The sequence below is a fragment of the Calliopsis andreniformis genome, unplaced genomic scaffold, assembly GCF_051401765.1.
Source record: "Calliopsis andreniformis isolate RMS-2024a unplaced genomic scaffold, iyCalAndr_principal scaffold0022, whole genome shotgun sequence".
Classification (NCBI taxonomy): domain Eukaryota; kingdom Metazoa; phylum Arthropoda; class Insecta; order Hymenoptera; family Andrenidae; genus Calliopsis; species Calliopsis andreniformis.
The window spans coordinates 13,071,046-13,088,772 of NW_027480432.1; the positions used below are offsets into that span (position 1 = coordinate 13,071,046).

Below are 17,727 nucleotides of genomic sequence, written 5' to 3' on the forward strand. Positions count from 1 at the left end.
CCAAGAACGTGAGAACTCAGCAATTTTATTATTTTAGATTCTTTAATTTCTCCAAAAGCACTACGTGTAGTAGTTCTTCTTTCCAAAAAGGAGGTAAACGTATCTTCTGAGTGGCTTCAATACTTGCACCACCTGAATTGCCACGACTAATATTCTTATTTTCATTTAAATTTTCTTCTGATTCTATTCTTTCCTTGAGTACTATATCAGCCGGCTGTTATCTCATCCTGGGCTCGGAAGTAGCTTGGCGAGCAAGTGAATGTTCTAACGGCATTTCCTTTCTTGAAGGAAATTCAAACCAGCCGCTCAAAATGGAAGAGTTACTTCACCTTGTATCAAGTTGTATCACGTCGAGGTCACGAATTTGGAGAACCGCTAGGGAATTTTGGGTTTTCAATAAAAATTTGTAATATTGAAGTTTCTTCTTTAATTAAGCAAATGTATTTAAAATTCTTATGCAATTATAGATTAAACACTGCAAATCAATAAATCGTAAATTATATCTCTCGACCTTTCTTCTTCAAATCCTCACTATCCCTCTTTTTGTTATTAACAAACAACCACGCTTCAAAATATGACAGTAACTATTTCAATGCATAGCCAACTTCACATCCGTTAAGTTGTCGAGGGCCGCCACAACCATAGACTGTATCTCCAAAATTGAAACGATCGGTCAGCCATCTGCTGACACCACAGCCAAAGCCACGTCATATTTTCTATGCTCTGAGTTAGCTGTGTAAAGTGTTATCAATTTTCCTAGAAAAAAATTATTTAATCCTAAAGCCAAAAATATGAACATATTTCGGCTTCTGGGTGACTTATCGCACCTCCTCGCGATCATCATTCTCCTCCTCAAAATATGGAAGACTCGAAGCTGTGCCGGTATTTATTTATTTTAACCAATAATTATTTTAATGAAAGTAAAATAAAATTTATTTTTCTGACTCTTTTGCAGGAATTAGCGGAAAATCCCAGATTTTATTTGCAATTGTATATACTTTACGATATTTAGATTTAGTCACGACTTATATTTCGGCTTATAATACTTTTATGAAGATTATTTTCATCGCCGCTTCGTATGCCACTGTGTTTTTGATGTACGTCAAATTTAAGGCAACTTACGACCACAATCACGACACATTTAGGTAAATTTTAGTTTATATTTATTCTATAGTATCTTGTATGAGATTTGAGGCTTTTGTGAGGTTAAGTAAATGTCTTCTTTGAGAGTGAAGTTTGTTTCAATAAAAATGGAATCTTTTAAAACTAATCTCGTTTCTGAATGTAGTTTTTGTTTCTTGTTGTCTTTGTGCCTTTGTCGAAGCTTGTTTCTTGGTCCAAGGTAGATCGCTAGACCCCAGCAGTTTCTTAAACAGAATCGTTACTGGTAATGACACATGGGAAGCCATAGCAAGCTGCAAAATGCTAGGCAAAACACTTTCTGTAGGAGTATTTCCAATCGATTGTAAAGAAAAACTTCAAGAACCTGCAATTCTCAAAAAAACCAATATTCATAGTTTTTTTGGGACTTGCACTGTTTTATCTATAGTCTTTGAACTTTGTGAGCTTCAAACAATGCTCCAGGAAGTATAGAAATTTAAGGTGAAGCTGTTGATCCACCTTAAACCAAGAAGCCAGAGAAGCAAAGAAGAAATTTATCTGTGTTTCAAACTGACTCAGCCTCACAACCTTTATTGTAGTTTACAATGATCTTCCACAATTCTTTGTTTTTAGAATCGAGTTTCTAATTTTGCCAACACTGGTCTTGGCACTGCTGATTAATCATGAATTCACAGTGATGGAAGTTCTGTGGACCTTCAGCATTTATTTGGAATCTGTGGCAATTCTACCACAGCTTTTTTTGGTGTCAAAGACAGGGGAGGCGGAAAGCATCACCAGTCATTATCTCTTCGCTTTGGGCTCCTACAGAGGCCTCTATTTGTTGAACTGGGTCTATCGTTACTATGCAGAGGACCATTACGATTTGATTGCCATTGTCGCAGGCTTGGTGCAGACTGTTCTCTACTGCGACTTTTTCCATTTGTACATTACCAAAGTGCTGAAGGGCAAGAAGCTACAACTGCCTGCTTAGCTTACTTTCTAATAAAAGTATTATGAGCGAGCGTTTGAGTATTATACTGAGTTTGTATCGATTTTTATGATAATATCGAAGAAATGAGAAAATGCTTGTATATATTGAAGCATTATTCCGGTTTCGAGAGATGGCTCGAGGAGTGCTATAGAAGCAATGCTTTTTAGAAGACTTCTTTTGAGACTCCACTTAATAGTGTTAAGAGTTTCGAAAGATGGCTCGCGAAATGCATTAGAAGCAATGTGTTTCACGAAATTTCTCCTGAAACTAGAATGCTAGATAATATATAGAATGTTCCATTTGAGTTGACAGAACGAAATATCGCGTAGACAATTAGTTGGAACTAGTGTTTCGTTATTTTCAGGGGGCATTAAAATGGCGTTGTAAATTTTTTAATGCGTGTGCATTTTCGATGTCAACTTCGATTTTTAATAGAAATTTTATTTTTTATTTCGAAATCTTAGTTTACATAAAAATGGGAACAGTTCTTTATAAGATCTCTGTTTTTAAGATACTTAGAGAAACAAATATGATATTGATTTGTCAATATCTTTCTACTCCAATTCTGTCAAGATTAAAAAAATTTTTTATGTTCTTCCTATAAGGCTGTGGGAATTTTTTCATAGTTTTTTGTCAATTCATTTTATCTGAATAAAACATTATAAAATTGATTTTTTCAATAATTTTTAACTCGAATTCTATCTGTTTTAAAAAAAAAACCTGTAAAAAAGAAAAATCGTTTGCTTTCTTCTATAAAGCTCTGGGAACTTTTCCGTTTGTAGAAGCTCTGGGAACGTTTTTTATTGTTTATTAAGTTGATAAACAAATTATAAATAAATTCTCATGATCTCATAGTAAAAAAATAAACAATTTTTGATTATTAAAATTTTTCTTTAATTTTGATAGAACACAAATCAAAAAAATAATTGAAAAATCAATAATTTCATATTTGCCTCTTTGAATATCTCAAAAAACAGAGAACCTACAAAGAATTGTTTTACATAAAAGTTTCTCTTATTTTTACATATAGTAGGATTCTGAAATAAAAAATAGCGGTTTCTATTTAAAAAAAACCAAGTTAACTTTGAAATGGTCTCGAAAATGCCAACGCATTAAAAATCTAACATCATTTCAATCTCTCTTGAAAATCACAGAACACTTGTTCCAATTTCTTTTTTTTCAATTAGTTGTCTCCAAGATATTTCGTTCTGTTGACTCAAATGGGACACTGTATATTATTCGAGGTTTGAGAGATGTTTCGTAAAACGTATTAAGGTGCAGGCGTATCGCGTATCGTATTACCATATCTAATGATACGATACGGTGCAACGGTATATCGTTAATTTTATCCTGTATTGTCACTCTGCATGGTACAAACAAAATTATTTTAACCGTATTGTATCATTGAGTGATATGATAAGTGATAAGTGTCTATAGGTACATCAAGCAAACTTGAGACCTGGACATATAAGCTTTACACATTGTCCAGGCCTCAAGTTTATGTGGTATACCAATACGCACCTTTAGAAGTAATGCTTTTTCCATGAGACTTCTCAAACACGAACAATAAGGCTCGAATCACATTATCGATAATTATTTCGATTATATTGATCGGTTCAATCAAGTACTATTTCATTGGTTTCAAATTGTAAGTAGTATCTTCATTATGAATAATGCACTAATCTTAGCTCCATCACGTTTTAGAAGAGTGGAGCATAAACGGACCGTGATCAGATCAATAGCGTGGTTTGAGCCTATCGTCTCTTAAAGCATTCCTTTTTCGTATCTCACTTTCAACAAACAAACATCCACATGTAACTTTCATTTTACTTTCATACGTGTATACTTGTCTTCAGAAACTGTTATGGTTATCAATTCCCCAATATTTTACAAAATTGCGAAGACAAACTGAAGTCGTTGTACATTTCGCAATTTAATGAATCTAATCAATACGATATCTCAAATACAAAACTGAAGCGAAGCTTATAGTATTCCTAAAATCTCTTATGACCCTTTTTCTAATTGAAAAACAAACTGCTTCGATGATATCAAAATACATTCTATAAAAGTATTTCTAATAGATTAAGAAAAAATACTCCAAGAACCAGGAGTTTTTAGAGAAAACATAATATAGTAGTTGCTCGATTGAGAGCCGCTTCGGGTATCACACTCGAGAATCGCAGCTATCTCCACTACCTCATTTGACAATGCTGCAGAGAAACCAATTCTTGGAACCATCGCTTAGTACCATCGCGCTCAATCGCGACGCCTAAAAACAAGGGTGCCATATAAACAAGGATAGCATTAGGGATTAAGAGTAAAAAAAGTTGAAGTTTCTTATTTGCAAACAGATTTTCACGCAAGTAACACTAATCGATTCTTTGTGCTCTCCCGATGAAAATGATACCAAACACGACATAATTCCGATTATTTATAACGAAGGTACATAAAACTTGATTTGTAAAAAGAAAGGTCATTCACGTCTGCACATAGAATGCTACGAAAAGTGCTACAATTTACTAATTCCCTATTATTCACTGTTTTGTTTAAACAAATAATTTTCGAAAATGAAATAAATTAAGAGCTATTACACTTTCAAGAACTATTTGAAATATGTATCAAGTATTCATGATAATAATAAATATTCCGGTTGAAGTTAGTAGACGATCCTTACTTATTAAAATTTATTAAGAATTCAACGATCCTTATTCAAGGAAAGAAAGCCAAGCCAATTTCGAATAGAAATATTAATATGTATATGTATGTTTTACATTTGTATATATGTAAATATATATTTATATATCTAAACATTATATTATAAATTATACATGTATAATTTAATATATTTTACATTATATATATATAATAATATACAATTCTGTATATTATATAATACAGAATTATATATATATATATAAAAAGGATGAATAATATGTAGCGAAGAATTAGTAAATCGGAGCATGGACGAGTAAGCTCTTTTTTTCCACAAATTAAGTTAATAAGTATCTTTGTCATAAATAATCGGAGTCATGTGGTGTTTGATATCATTTTCATCGGGAGAGTACAAGGAATCGATTGATGTTAGTTGTGCGAAAATCCGTTTGCAAATAAGAAACTTCAATTTTCCTATTCTTAATCTCTAATGCTATCCTTGTCTTTTGTACCATCGTTGATTTCGAGCGTCCAACGAGACCTCCTTTTTTTTGCTTTTGCTGTCGTGCACCAATTATCTCAGCGGCTAAGAGCAAAGGAAGCCGAATCGACTACCAGTCACGATTATCATGATAGAGGCTCGCTCCCAGACCCGAGCGCGGCTCTCAATCGTGCAAGTACTGTAACAGTTTTTCCTAAGATTTGCACTACGCTATCTTGGTCCTCTTACGTTTGCAAGTTTGGGATGCCGCTCCAAGCATTAAAATGTAAGGCGAAGTACTTTCTGTCGAAGCCTTTCCAATAACATATTTCAATTACTGGTTTATTGAAACAGAAATGTTATCAAAATAAAAACTCCATTCAAATAAAAATCTTATTTAAATTGAAATTCTATTTAAAAAAAATTCTATCAGAACAAAAAATTCTATTGAAACAGAAATTCTATCAGAACGAAATATTAACATTGTTTAATCACAAACTCTGCAGAAACTTATTCTTTCTAGAAGAATGAAACCGAAGAAAAATTATGCTTCAATTTTTTCTGAATTGAAACATTTTAATCATTTATTCATACAAAATATTAACATCTTGTAATCACATACTTCACTAGATTACTTATATGAACTGCTTCATCAAGAGTTGTAGACCTATTTCTAACCCTAATAATTCCGTTTTCAAGGCTACTCTTGTCAATTAAGACCATAAAAGGAACCAAGCAGGCCTCGACAATTTCTTCCGAGTTGGTTAAAATAGTGTTTAAACCCGTCGATCTGAGAATATTATTCAAGTAAAGTAGAAAGCGGTTCAAGTCCTCATCTTGGACCCTCGATTCTTGACACTGCCTCACACAAAGAGCAATTTTGTGTGGAGCCAATTTAGAGTGAATTTCTATTTGAGTTGACTTGCTATCGCAGGCATCACAAAACAGAGCTAAGCAACCCCAGTCAAAGGACACTGTGTGTTCAACTATTTGAGAGTCAGTTAAACCTTTTTTACTGTTCACCTGAAAGTAAAGTGCCTTATGAGTTGATGAATTTTGTCAATGAAAGTTTGAAGTGGGGCAAAGGATACCTGGGAAGCTTTACAGAAAGTTATTCTTTCTAAGAGAATGGAGCCAAAGGAAAAATGAGCTTCAATATCCACTGAGTCAAAGCTTCTTATCTTTTTCACCTCTGTGATTCGGAACCTTGAAGGGTTCTGTGCCAACTTTCGCCACCAGATTTTGCGTTCCTTTTGCAGCTTATGGTACAAATCTTTGCCAAAATTATTGAAGTTGAAAATTGAAACCTGAGCAGTTTGATGAGAATTTAGCTTCACAGGAGACAGAATATTCTGATTCCAAGAATTTTTTGAGTTACTTATTACAGCAGAGCCAAAGGGCAAGGAGCAAGGACTAGTTCTAGCAATCAAATTAAAATCACTCTGGGGTTTTTCTGATAGGAATATATTATATGGTGACATAGTCACACAATGGAGAAACCAGAGTTCTTCAAAGTTCCTTCTGAACAGTCTACCTTGGGGACCATACACAAGTCCACTTTCTGCAACAGTGATAAAATTTGGGCTAATTTTCTTTAGAAGCTGTATTGTATTCATGATTTTGCACAAATTTTAATGGTGCAACAAAGTATTCTTCCAAAACTGCAGTGTTCCTCAAAATGTTACGTTTTCCGTTTTATCTCCACATATCAATAAAAGTTGGACTAATTTTCTTTGAAATATATGTCGTATTCATGATTGGGCAGAGGTTTTCAAAGGTGCAACAAAATATTCTTCTTCTAAGACTGCTGCATTTTTCAAAATGTTGTGTCTCTGAATATTATTTTCTGTTTTATCCTCTCGCAATGGAAGGAAAGTTTTGTCACAAGGGCTGTACATAGGTTCAACACTTTCTTTAATTTTTGCTGCTCGCAAAGATTCTGTGAAATCAGTGGCTGCTTTTAGAACGGAGAGACCATCTTTGAAATTCAGTAAAGACAGTTTTTCTAGTTTGTTTATTGTTTCTTGTTTTATATGTGAATCCTGTAATTCTTTCGATTTTTTTGAATTTAATGAATAATTGCGTGGAAATAAGATTAAAAAGTTTGTTGACGGAAGAGGAATTCTTAATAATCGAGAAATTTCCATTTGAGCCTAAAAAATCGTGAAATGTAATATTCAGAATATTGTTCATTATTTAAGTATTATTAAATCGGTGTATATACATTTATTTATATATGTTATATATAGTGCGATTCTATACCTTTTTTTAATTATAATTAGTATTAATGCAGGATTTCGTTGATTTTGATGAAAAGAAGTTAGGTTAGACTAGGTTAAACAAGAAAGAATCGATTTATGAGTTAGATAATTCGCTACTCAATTATAGAAGAATACTTTTTTGAACAATCGATTATTCTACATTCTAAGAATCGAGTATACATATACGATACTTCCCATTTTCACATACAATATTTATTCACTAAATGCTTTCATCTCAGAACTAGAAATCTGATATCGATATCATTATCGATAATATCGAACTCTGATCGATACTTCGATGTATCGATTATATTGTTACGATATCGATAAGGAATAGCAGTGACTACAGTCCGATCAAGTCCAATGTTTTAGAATTAAGCCCTGATAGTCGGGTCCTTTAACTTGCGATGTTGATGTTTCTTGAACTCGTGAGTGGTGCTTCTCCCACGCGATGCGTGCTCGATTCATTGGGCCTTAACCAATTATCTACAAATACTTAATCGTGTGTTCTCACAGTTCCTTGCTTATTCCCTAACTTATATATATTACTGTTTGCATAGAGTATGGACTTAGCTTCCGCTGATACCAGTTTTTTACTTGTTTTTTTTCTTATTTCTTTTGTTACTTGTAACATTTTTTGTTTGTTTAGTTCTTGTTTATTTATTTATATTTATATTTGCGTATTCATGTTAGCAAAAGCCTATGCTATATTGAATATTGTATCTATGTCATCGCTAAAGGCTAGGGCCCTAATGTCATAAGGAAGTTGTAATCCTTTCATTTGGACGTAGTTGTTAAAATCGTTTGTAGTGCTTTATTTAGGGGACAAGCAAAAATCATGTGATTAAGGTCTTCTTTTTCATATCCACAATTGCATTTGGGTTCTGTTTATTATGGATATTATTTTCCTATTTGGTTTTTGATTATATTTGGTAAACCAAGGTGTATTTAATTTTATGTTATTATCTATTAATTGTTAATAACTATTGTTATTTATTTGTGATTTTGTCTCAAAATCATTTTTCTAACTTGATATAGATGATGTTTTGAGACATTTTTTGGCTTCTTTAATTGTAAGTCTTGGTATATGTTTTCCTGTTTCTCTTCCCATTTTTGCTAATTGAATTGTCTTATCACTGTTTTCTACACCTATTTGGCCTGGGCACCATACGAATAATATTTCTTTGTTCATGTTCTAACATCTATATACTAAAAATTTCACTTCCATTATATAATGGTTTTCTTGTGTGTTTTGGTTTGACTGATTGAATTTTTTAATAAGGTGTTTAGCATCTGATATTATTTTGCAAGATTTATGATTACTAACTGTGAAGAATTTTATTGCTTCTATTACTGCTATTACTGCTATTACTTCTAGGGTTTCTGATGAGTGTTCATTAATTAAATTAAATGATTCATATTTATTTATTTGGGGAACATAGAATGCTACACCTGCTTTTTTATTTTCCTCTATTGAATTATTTCCCATTGTTTTTTTGCATCCAGATCCATTTGTGTAAATTTTTATTTCGTGAGGTGGTAATTCATTTAACTTTTTTTTGAATGCTTCACTTGGTTTTGTTTGCTTGTTTTACAATTTCACCTATTTTTGTGTTTACTTCTTTATTGTTAAATTGTATTTGTTTTTAGATAACACAATATAATCAAATATTAATTATTAGTTAAAGCCAAAAAGACGCAAATTATTGTTAATAATTTTATTGAAATCCTAATTTTCCAATTAAAATTTTCTCTAAGAAATCAAAAATGAAACTTCTAATTTCAATATTTCAATTAATAGTTCAATTTCTTTATTTATTTAAAATAATAAATTTATATAATTTAAAAACAAATATAAGGTATAATAATAAGATAAATTTCCAAATACTGTACTACGTCACATTACATACGTACCAGGCGTAATCTTATTTTAAAATTTATTAACAACTTTTATGTTTCTAATTTATTAGCAGCAATAGTAAAAGATAAGTTATGAATTTATAAGTAAATATAATTCGAATTATGTCATATTTAGTATCATTTTAATCGGAAAAATGTCACAAATATGTTTAAAAAATTGCATGCAAAAAGAATCAGAAATAAAAAATAAAAAATTTTTGTCGTTGCATTAGCATTGTTCTACACGAATATTTAGTCGGGATCCTTGTACTGTTCAGCGGTCGAACCTTCGTGCACCGCATTAATCGCTTCACTGGTAATTCAAAGCAAATTACCTTAGTGGTGAGGATAAAACTGTCACGTATAGGACTTTTTCACATTTGTTTTGTCGGACAGACACTGAACGTTGAGTGTGAACCACTCCATTTAAAAACATAGTAATATTTTTCCAACGAACGGGACGCGACGGATTGTACATACAACAGTGGATATGTACGAATCAATCTTAATCCGGAGCAAATCTGAAGACTTGATTATCTTCAAAACTAAGCCAAAAACGAAAAAATGTTATTCTTTATATTTTTTCTACTTTTTCATAAGGAATCACCTCCTGCCCGCTTGTACATGTTATTCGGAAATATCCTGCATTTATAGCACTTCATACTTTATACTATATGATTATAATTAAGGCTTTAATTACATATTTATTTCTGTTTATAAATAGATAAACAAGGAATTATTGTCGTATGTCAGACAATTGTAGGATTTTTTAGTTGTTAGAATCATTAAAGGAGATGATCTAACGTCGATCCGGATTAGGAAGACAGATGGGTTTACCCAAAAGAGACGTACAATTCCTTTTGTCTGTCCTTAACACTTAGTCGACCATGCGTGCGCAACAAACTGTATGATTTCCACCACGCTCGAGCAAACCAAACTGCCAAACGGGTAGATCTCCGCGATCGGTCGGTTACCGACTTACATTGAAACGGGTAGATCTACCCGATCGGTCGGCTAAGCTAAATCTCCATGGGGATTGGAGAGGGTGGTTCTTCTCTGGGCTCTTGGAATGGTTCGGCGCTTCTTCTTAATGTCTCTAACGTCTAAAACAGAAAGTCGGCGGAATCACACTGTCGTACCACCCGACTCCAGACTCCAGGCTATGAGCTGTAGTGCTTGTTAGGAGGGGGAAGCAATACTTCTCTGCTAAGTGCAAGGTAGAGCAGTGGACTGAATTGCCGACAAATCTTCTCAGCAAAGAAACCGTCGACTGGCGGCATACAGAGACAAGGAGTATTCTTCTCTGCACGTGATGCACTGTATGGCGTATGGACTCGAACGAAGTGCAGCGAGAGCTGTTGTTCGCGAGTGGTGAGAACTACGATAACTAGCGGAACTAGTCCCAGTGGCGAATAACGACGGCTTATCCCAGAGATAAGCTTATGCCACGGCGTATATCCCATGACTTAGCGCCCACCTCACACGTGTGCATCTATTTGTCACAAGAGGGTTGCTACTAGACGAGGTGGTAAAGCTTGGACAACGGAGTAGTATATTACTAGCTCACGTTGACGCTGTCTGATGAGTGCACCATTGAACAATGGTTATCCAAGGAGTGGTCTCTGGTACTCCAAAGCTGAATAACCAATGCAGGGAATCAAGATAATATTACCGACTCTATAAGTGCAATGGTTCGCCAAACTGTCACTTTTAGGCCGAAGCGAGCTGCTTGGCCTGTAACACGTGCAGTACGTGTTATTCAAACATAACGAAATGGTCAGGCCGTGAGAGACAGAGATAGTAATGAGTTACTAATCGACTCGGAGTCTTCGAGCGGTTTGGTGACCAAGGAGCGCTCCTTGAAGTTTACTCTCTAGCGGATGTTCACTGAGTGCCGAAAAACTAACAAGTGTGTCGTGTGTCTCTGCGCTGTGCTGCTAGATCAACCAGACTAAGGACGCGAATATTGAGACTACGCATAGTAACGTACGGGCCGCGTATCTGTAAGCTTGGTGCTTTGGGCATCTTCGGGAGGTCGAGAGTCTCAACTCGAGACAGAAGGTGGAACGTGATGCTCTCTTGTACTTTGAAATGTTTAAATCCCAATCGCTAACAAGCGGCAAGCGGCACGCATTTCTGGCGAACTTTTCGATTTCCCAGATATTTTCAGTTTCCAACTTAGTATGTTTTCATTAGGAAGAAATTAGAAAAAAATGTCAAAAAATTCATTAGAAAAAAATGTCGAAAAGTTTTTGTTACAGAAAAACTCATTTTAAGACCACCTGATTATGTTTTGACTATTAAAAAAAGAGCTTTTTTTAAACACCTCGTATGTTTATTAACCCAAATGCATTCGAACGACTGAATAAACTTCAATAAAACTTTATATCTAAATTTTATATTCTTATCTCAAGATCTTATTAGATTTAAAGCAGAATCGGCGCATGGATAATGATACTTACCTGTTATAGTTACCTGAATTTTCTTATATATATTCGTTGTTCGTAACAATTTAAAAAATATGTCAAATTAGTTTTACAGAGAATTAAATTTTATAGAAAAAAGTTAAATAAACTTTCTCTCCATCTACTTTAATGAAGAAGAGGTCGAATAATCGTACCCTATGCTGATCATGCTTGGCTTTCCGAGTTACAAAATTTTAATGAAGAGTGTGATAAAGGCAATGCACATGTATAGAAGATATACATAGTAGTATATTCATAGTAGTGCGACAGGAGTGTGACGTGAGAGAAGTGCGATTCGTCTAACGATTCGGGCATTACTGCTGCATACATTGTTGTATGCATGTCATAAAAATGTTTCTCTCATCTTATCTTGAAATACTTCTACAGCGACTGTTGGAGAAATTATTAATTGATAATAACATTAACAATGGATGTTAACATCTGTAATTTCTATTTATTAATTTTTTTCTTGACAAATAAGTACTTTATTCATAAAGATTAATCAATAAATAAAAAAATATTTGAAAATAAATTCTCAGGTTAAATGTATTATGAATATTTTTAAATAATTTCATTATAAATGCATACTATTTTATTTATTCAATGTCTGCTATAAATTTTACTATAGAATGCGAAATATTAAAGAACTTGTTACAAACATAGTAAAATGTAACAAAAATTATTTGGAAAATGTTCATACAAGTTTATATCTGAAAGTAATTTATTAAACAGTTTTCAGATAGTTAGAAAATTGAAATAATTAGGAAAATAGAGATTTTAGGCTTTATGGGAACTTTGACGGTTTTTTGACACCCTAAACATGCTATCTATATCACGGATAGAATATGTCTTATATCTTGATGGCTGTACCAATTTGTAATTAATAATCTAAACTAACTTTTCGACTATAATTGCAAATGCATTCTTATTTCATGTACAGCCGCTAACGTTGTGCGTGACACGAAAATGATAATAGGACTCTGGAGCCCCAAAGTGGCCCAAAAACATGAGACAAAAAAGAGCATTGCATATCCAGTCTATCCTCTGGAGATACCAACTTGGCAATCTCGAAAAGTCATGTGATTAGAGTGACTATCCTACCCCCTTAAATACGTTTCAACACTGACACTGCCGGCACTGTGCCATCGTGATACAGCTATATGTGAAGAAACCTTAAAAGAGATGATATCGTCTTTTTATTCGTATTTTATTGTATTTTTATTACATTTCTATTGTTCCTAATCACTAATACGGGTTCCCATAATTGTAACAAATAGTGGAAAGTATGTTTATTTTATTTAATCGTTTTGAATGCTCGAATTTTGCTTTGTTTTCCCTACATAAGATGGCGCCATTAGAGTCAGTGTTTTTATTTAAAGTTTTATGAGACACTATAAATCAAAAGATTGCTAAGTAATGTGTTCATGGAACTGTTTGAAACTTAAGAAAACAGAATAAACAGCAAAAATATAAAAATTAAAAAACGAGGTTGGTCCATGTCTTTTTCAATAGAAAAAGTAATGATTCGACTGATTATGAGAGCCGTTTTAGGAGACAAGATTAGGCCTTGTCGCTATCTCCATTACTTTATTTATTCTGTGATGCCAAATAAAAAAAAACATAATGGGAACCTTCGTACTCAAATTCTACGCCCAAAAACGGTAAGTTCATAAAGGACAAGGATAGGAGTAGGAAGTTGAATTTCTTATTTGCTATCAGATTTTCACGCAAGTAACACTAATTGATTTCTTGTGTTCTCCCGATTAAAATGATATTCGGATTATTTATAATAGATACACGAAACTGGATTTGTAAAAAGAAAATCTTGCTCGTCCTACCCCAAACGTCTCTACAAACCAAGTGTTAGATATCTTTGTTATAAATAATCAGAATCATGTCGCGTTCGGTACTACTTTTATCAGCAAAACACAAGGAATCGATTAGTGTTACAAGTGAGAAATTCCACTAGCAAATAAGGAATTTGACTTTTCCACTTCATCTTTCTCTTGTTTTTCATCCAGCTCTTTCATTCGGCACCCAGCTTAATTGTTGACGGTTGAGCGATATCCTTTTTTTTTTTTTTGCTTAAACATACATCTTTGCAGCCAAAAGCAAAGCTAGCCAAACCCGAGTTCGACTCTTAATCGAATCATTACTGTAAAAGGAATTTCTTAACTGCAAGAATTAAACACAACCGCAAGCGATATTATATCAGACTTTCTGTCGACTAATAATATTAGGATTCCACTATCCACAATTAATCCTCATCCTAAATCCTAAATTTAAGTAAATATACTTCGCAGCAAAATAGAAAATCACTAATTTTGAGTTCATGAATTGTCGATCTTTAAACTGCTGTAATTTTGAGGAAAAATATCTCTATAACTGTATCCAATATTATTTTTAAGTGTAAAACCTCTATTTTCTCATCTCTGTTTCGAATTTTTTAGAAGACAGTTTTGTACTCGGATGCGGAGCTGGAAGACAAAGATGGTTTCTTTGTCTCGAAAATTCAAACGACTCTACGAAGTTAAAGAAATTTCTTTCGTTTGATGTTGAATTTAAAGGTGAAATTTTCTATTTTACATCAAGCTTGTAGATTTTAGTGTACGATTTTTTATCGTCGATTTATGTCACTTTGAGTCAAAAGGGGCCTTGAATTATTCTAATGTCGACAGTATACTTCATTGAAAATGCGATGATTCGGTGATAAATAATCGTACACTAACTTCTAAAAGCTCATCGCAAGGAGGAGGCTTTCGACCTTAAATTCGTCATGAAACGAATCATGAAAAAAAGAACTTGCACTAATTAGAGGGAAAATTGGGTTCCAGTTACATTTGATGGTTTGTAAGTATATTGTAGAGTATAATGGATTGAACAAAAATATGTGATACTTAAAGTCCTGTAATGAATGGTTACTTAGATAGAGCCAATCAAAGGTAGCGCAACCGTGCGGTGCGCACCAACTCATCGGGTACTGCAAACGGTCGTGATAGTACAAATCCGATCGCCACGATCAAGTAATAACAAAAAAGATATTAATTTTTTTTATTAAAAATATTGTCTTAATGTTATGCATATTTCAAATACGACAGCACATTAACTACATAACTGACAACAGTCCTTGCACCTGATTTGGAACTGAAGCAAGTAGATAGTTGAAGCCAGAAACGGACATAGTAAAACTAAAGTACAACATAGTAAATCATCATAAATATTTAAGTTTTTTTGATAGAATAATTATAATGCCTCATCTTCAGCATTTTGGTGAATTTTACATCGCAGGTGCCTTAATTAACAAATACCATCTTCTAGATTTAATAGAAAAAACAAATGCAAAATTTGCAGTAAAGCTACATGAAAAATCTAGACAAGTTAATGTTGTCCAAGCACGAGTTGAATCAGAAAGACTGTATTATAAAAATACTTTATGGATTCGTTTACATAATGAACAATTAAATAATTTTCTCAATTTTACCCTAGAATATTTACGTGACTCGACCATCAAAACGCTTCAGTATGCAAAACAGAAAGTCCAGTTGATTTAACATGCAGTACCTGTCTTAAGGCTTATCCACACAACCCCCATGAACGCGTGATTGGGATACATCCAATCAGTGCGTTACGGGGAATCCCGCAACTATCAATATACTGCGAGGATGTAGGTCCTCGCAGCAAACCACTGGTGGGGCGAGTGACTTTCCACGCTCTACCGAATATGCAACCCGGTATCCAAGCTGTAACGCAGCTCATTCGTTAGAGCCGAAGCCCCTAGCCAGCGTGCGGCTTTCAACCACTGTCCCTGTGATGGTTCTACCCATGTCCGGGCCTAAGGCCGTAGGCCCCCGATCCCCACGGTAGCACTTTAGATCACTGGTCGAATCTTCGTAGTCGGAGCTACTACCAGTTTGCAAACCCTATAGCTCGTGACATTGGTCGACCAGCGCCTTGGGCACGTGGAGACGCTACCCTCCAAAGGACCCGTACAGGAATCGACCCGTAGGCCATTGACCTGTGGTGTCTCCCCGTGCGTCCCTCAAGTCATCATACTTTCCATTTACTTCTTCATTCTTCGCTTTTTCCGATCAAACACACTCGCTGCGTACTTACAAAAGCATTCATACTTGTCCTTGCATTCTAGTACTCCACTCACATCTACAGATCCATCCTATCTCATATTTACACCACACTTATCCAGGTTTCTCAGATTCTCAGACAGCTTACACTTAATATATACTTCCAATCTTTGCACTCAGAACCACACATATATGCCTTAGATTTAGCCAGTTCGTGCTTATACAAAAATTCATTCATACTTCCATGACCAGTCACTAAGTAGCACGCATACAGTCCAGGCTCAAAGTTGACATTCATCTACAAAACTAGCATTTTCGATAAATTCATAAGTCACGCGTCCTTTTCTGCATTCATCTCATCTTCTCTGGCATATTATTTGTATTATGTATTATACAGCTTGGTCTTTAGAAGTTCCTTACACTCCACTATAGGTTTTCCTCTCACATCCTCTTCACTCAGCATATCATTCACGCACAAACTCACACCGTTTTTACTTTTATGTGTAATTTCTTGTTTTATTTATTCGAGATCCTAAAGCAAACCTCTAATTAAAACCTGCATTGCATCGGTTGATACAGTTCTACACACATTCATACATGCATACACATGACTATCCGTTAGGATCTATTTATCAGTTCTCTAGCATACTTATACTGCATTATATCATACCATGTACATGCACCATACATACCACAAGTCATAAACAACCCCTTGTATAACATACGTACAACAGGCTTTTTCATGCCCCATTCACAACTAAGTACTCGTCTTATCTGAACCCACAACTCCGGTAATCTTATTCTTCAAATACTCTAAATTCACCTTAAAATACATCCTTACACTCACCCATATACCCAGATACCTCACCCGTTCTACATTCCTGATTACTTTACCATTCACTCTAACATTCGGACATCGTGTTCCAACCAATTGACCTTTCAATAATATCATGAGTTTTATTCTCAGACACACTCACACCCACTTCATAAGCCCATTCATGCACAACACTCATTCACTCAGTTGCCTTCCGTTTTAAATTCATTCAATTCCGACCTTCAATAATCACATCCACTTTCCTTAAGTTGCTGTAATAATTCATCTATCATAAGGTTCTACACATACGGCCACACACTCTTGCGAGCAACTACGCTCCACATTCTTCCATACCTGCTCATTCACTACAATCATACATGCTTTCCTGTTCATAAAATAACTCTTCCATAACTTAATTTCTTCACACTCAACCTCATTTAGCTTTACAATCACACTTTCCCACTCAACATTATCAAATGCTCCTTTAAAATTAATAAACACGCCCAAAACATACTTAAACTCACTAGCACCCACTTTTCCTTCTACATACAACCATGCACTCTTAGTCGATTTATCTTTCATAAACCCATGCTGCCTTGTGCTGAACAACTTTCATTTGAAACACTTTTGCGTATAATCAATATTTTTGGAGATATTCGTCTGTAACGTTTTATAATTTCCACTTTCTATATGACATAGCAGCAATGCGTTCTGCATATGTATAAATTTAATTTTTTGTTAGTTCCAGATAACGGATGCTATTTATGATGCTCTGAATAAATTTAATTTCTATTTTCCCTTTATATCCGATGTCAGTTCAGATCATTACTCCACCTCCACGCATTTGACTTCGAATTTTTGATAGTGGTTGTTTACGAACATTACGATAATAATACATACATTCGTCTGGGCCATCAAAATTGAACCTCTTCTCATCCGTAAAGATTACTTTTCTCCAAGTCTGTTTTCAAAGTATATTTGCTC

General features: G+C 34.2%; 2 protein-coding genes across 2 annotated transcripts; one reads left to right on the forward strand and one right to left on the reverse strand.

Annotated features, from left to right (window-relative positions):
* The first annotated feature begins 678 nt into the window (after nucleotides 1–678).
* Kdelr (ER lumen protein-retaining receptor) lies at nucleotides 679–2,123 on the forward strand. The gene is made up of 3 exons (XM_076391017.1): nucleotides 679–882; nucleotides 956–1,145; nucleotides 1,735–2,123. Exons 1-3 carry the CDS (start codon nucleotides 792–794, stop codon nucleotides 2,090–2,092), a joined length of 639 nt encoding a protein of 212 aa, XP_076247132.1. The 5' UTR covers nucleotides 679–791; the 3' UTR covers nucleotides 2,093–2,123.
* Nucleotides 2,124–5,746: 3,623 nt separating this feature from the next.
* Nucleotides 5,747–6,988, reverse strand: Dnapol-gamma35 (DNA polymerase subunit gamma-2, mitochondrial). The gene is made up of 2 exons (XM_076390902.1): nucleotides 6,317–6,988; nucleotides 5,747–6,248 (listed from the first exon to the last, which is right to left on the reverse strand). The coding sequence occupies exons 1-2, from the start codon at nucleotides 6,839–6,841 to the stop codon at nucleotides 5,826–5,828; spliced, it is 948 nt and encodes a 315-aa protein (XP_076247017.1). The 5' UTR covers nucleotides 6,842–6,988; the 3' UTR covers nucleotides 5,747–5,825.
* Between the last annotated feature and the right edge of the window lie 10,739 nt (nucleotides 6,989–17,727).

Coding starts and splice junctions, on each gene's coding strand:
- Dnapol-gamma35 (XM_076390902.1), bottom strand. CDS start 6,841: ATGAATACAATACAGCTTCTAAAGAAAATTAGCCCAAATTTTATCACT. Junction 6,249..6,316: donor CTTTCTGTAAAGCTTCCCAG/GTATCCTTTGCC, acceptor CTTTACTTTCAG/GTGAACAGTAAAAAAGGTTT.
- Kdelr (XM_076391017.1), top strand. CDS start 792: ATGAACATATTTCGGCTTCTGGGTGACTTATCGCACCTCCTCGCGATC. Junction 883..955: donor GAAGACTCGAAGCTGTGCCG/GTATTTATTTAT, acceptor ACTCTTTTGCAG/GAATTAGCGGAAAATCCCAG. Junction 1,146..1,734: donor CACAATCACGACACATTTAG/GTAAATTTTAGT, acceptor CTTTGTTTTTAG/AATCGAGTTTCTAATTTTGC.